At 50.6% G+C, this 2,753-nt stretch overlaps 1 protein-coding gene across 1 annotated transcript in view; it reads left to right on the top strand.

The window, feature by feature from the left end:
- Positions 1-2,753, top strand: part of MLPH (melanophilin) — a 27,337-nt gene that overhangs the window by 20,209 nt on the left and 4,375 nt on the right. The window contains exon 11 of the mRNA XM_010015719.1: positions 1,752-1,946. Coding sequence (XP_010014021.1) covers positions 1,752-1,946 — 195 coding nt within the window. The remainder of the gene's footprint in view (positions 1-1,751; positions 1,947-2,753) is intronic.

Here is a 2,753-nt window from a genome sequence, read left to right as displayed (position 1 = left end):
TGTTCAAGCCCAGTTTGGACACAGGGGCTTGGAGCAACCTGCTCTAGTGGAAGGTGTCCCTGCCTGTGGCAGGGGTTAGAGCTGGAGGAGATTTAAGGTCCTTTCCAACCCAAACCAGCCTATGAGTCTTTGCCCAGCTCTGTGTAAAACCTCAGGATTAGAGCAAGCAGCTGTTCCCAGGATGGCTTACCTCATGGTTCTGGGTACCATTTGCTGTTCTCTTACTGCCACTGGATCACCAGTGCACTGCATCCTTTCTGAAACCCTCCTTGGCTGCCTCCTTTTTCCTGAAAGCTGCTTTTAGGTGATTGCTGCAGCCGGATTTAACTACTGCCTATGGGCTGAATGATGTGTGTCTTCTTAGTAATCGTTTCCAGCTAGCTGCAGCACAGCAGCAAGGTAACTTCCTGAGTGAGCTGCTGATCTGCAGCACACAGAGTCCCACCCTGACCTGCACTGAGGAACAGGGAGGTGTTAGTGGGGTATGAGTGAAATCTTCTTGATTCTTGTAAAATGAAGCCTGGATTCTCTAGATTTGAAACTTTCTTTGACTAAGACCCATCTATGAAGCATGGAGGAGACAGGCACGGCCATTGACTCTCAGCAGGTAGGCAAACACAGGAGCTGTAGATGACAGGTCCCAAGCAAAGAGGACCCCAGATGGGTTGCAACAGCTCAAGCAGAATCAAATCTGAGAAATTAAACAAAATCCACTTTTTTTCTTCATTGTAGCACTGAAAATACATTAGAAATGCCAGCAGTGATTAGGATGAACCAGCCTTGGTTAACGGCTGTGTCAGCACGGGTGGGTTTTAACAGCGACTTTCCTCATCGGAGATCCAGGCTTGGACTTTGCGTGATTCTAAGTGTGGTTTTATGAGTCCCCTCTCCAGTCAGGAGGAAGTCATCAAACTGGGGAACACTGCAGTGAAAGCACATGGTCCTAATGGAAAATGTGAAAACACTCTGCTGTGCCAGGAAGGACCATAAAGTGATCAAATACCAGCTGGGCTGAGCGAGCTGGGTCTCTGCGGGACGGCCTGCCTGGAAATACGTGCGGTTGTAAACACGAGTGTTCGTTGCCAGTGCGTGTGTCACCCCCATCTCCTTGGTTTCCAGGGAATTATCAGTTGAGAGAGAGATCATGAGTTTCTTCAGTCTATTTTTACATTTGCTTAATGCCTTATCAAGCAAAAGGCAGCACTTAGGAGCATTAGTGCCATCAGTGCTCCTTGGGGTGGGCAGAGGAGACGTTAGTCCCAGGTTCTGGCAGTGTGGCAATACAATATTGGGTTTTTTTCCCTTTGCCACAAACTCCAGGAGTTACTGGAGTTACTTGCACCCATGCTCGGGCGTGCTGAAGTGTAAAGCAATATGCTGCAATTAGATCTTATCTGCTGAGTAACTGAGTGGCCTTCAGGTGGCTGGGTGCTGCTGCTGGTGACAGCGCTGGTGAATGACACATCCCTTGATAACCTCTTTCCCAAGACTTTTGAGATGACTTCTTTTGTCACAGCCACCCTCCAGCAAGCACGGGCTGAGATCAAACCTCTGCTTTAGCCAAGCACCCGCCTCCAGCGGGAAGCCCTTCAGGAGCCGCGTAAGCCCTTTAATTACCACCCCTCCATCTTTCTGCAGCTCCTGAAGGTGTGATGCCCGACTTGCTGGGTTCTGTGCACCACGTTAAAATAACGTCCTTATTTCTTTCCCCTGCTCCCCCGCTCCGCTCTGGCTGTGCCGGGCGTTCACAGAGGTCGTCAGCTCAGGCTCTGAGCGAAATCACGGCCAAAGTGCTGAGAACCATAAACGCCACGGAGAAAGCGGCCTGTGAGTTGTTGTATGGAGAGAGCCAGAGCAACGGTGGCCGTGTCCTCCCTGCAGGGCATCCTCCCAGCCTGGCAGATGGGAAAGAGGTGGCCGAAGCGTACCGTGAGCTTGAAGAAAATGTAAGGTTCTAAGGTTCATGAGAGGTTTCTGCAAGCAGGGAGGGCATCGGCGAGGAGGGGGTGGGACAACAGAGGAACCCCCCAACATTTCCTATTAGTGGGTAGGCCAGCAGTAAAAGAATGGGCACGACAGGGGAGTTAGAGTCCAGTCTTGCCTGACAGTGGCCAGGGCTCTCTTACAAGGGAGGTGGCACAACAGCAAGTGCAGATGCTCTGTGTTATTGCTTCCCTTGTCCCTCAGTTCCTGGTTTCCCCGGCTGAGTGCTGGGGAGGGAGGATGACTGTGGTCCTCACTTTGCTGTGGTGTTGCTTTGCTGGATTTCAGCAGCCCTGTGCTCCAGCTGCATCAGAATCTTCTGTCCTGCTTCTCTTTGGTTCCTCCCCAGCACTGCATTGCTGCGTTTCAAGGCTTTCACAAACAAGGATAGCATGTCCTACCTGTTTGCTAATGCTGACTTGCGCCTGGAGCTGATGGGCTGGTGCAGGTGATAAGTTTACATCCAGAGCACAATCTCCTGCTGGATTTGTGTGGCACTGAGGCACCAACAAACTTTTTAGCTATGGTAAAGCCATATGAATCAATTCCCTGTGGGAATGGATTGCATCTACAGTGCCATTTGCCAAGATCCAAAGAAACAGTTCAAGGATGGGGCAAAGAGTTGTATCTCCAGTTGGGTGGTTGGGTTTTGCTATCAGAAACATCCTGAGGAGCCAGGTTTTATAACACACTGTGGCTCATCTCTCATTGGGGAAAGCTTATACATAAAGGCAGTGAGCTGCTGGCAGCAGAGTGTTCTCAGAACTGCA

This window comes from Nestor notabilis, unplaced genomic scaffold (assembly GCF_000696875.1).
Source record: "Nestor notabilis isolate BGI_N333 unplaced genomic scaffold, ASM69687v1 scaffold25825, whole genome shotgun sequence".
Taxonomy (NCBI): domain Eukaryota; kingdom Metazoa; phylum Chordata; class Aves; order Psittaciformes; family Psittacidae; genus Nestor; species Nestor notabilis.
The sequence above is the reverse complement of the archived record's forward strand: the minus strand, read 5'-3'. Positions and strand labels throughout refer to the sequence as shown.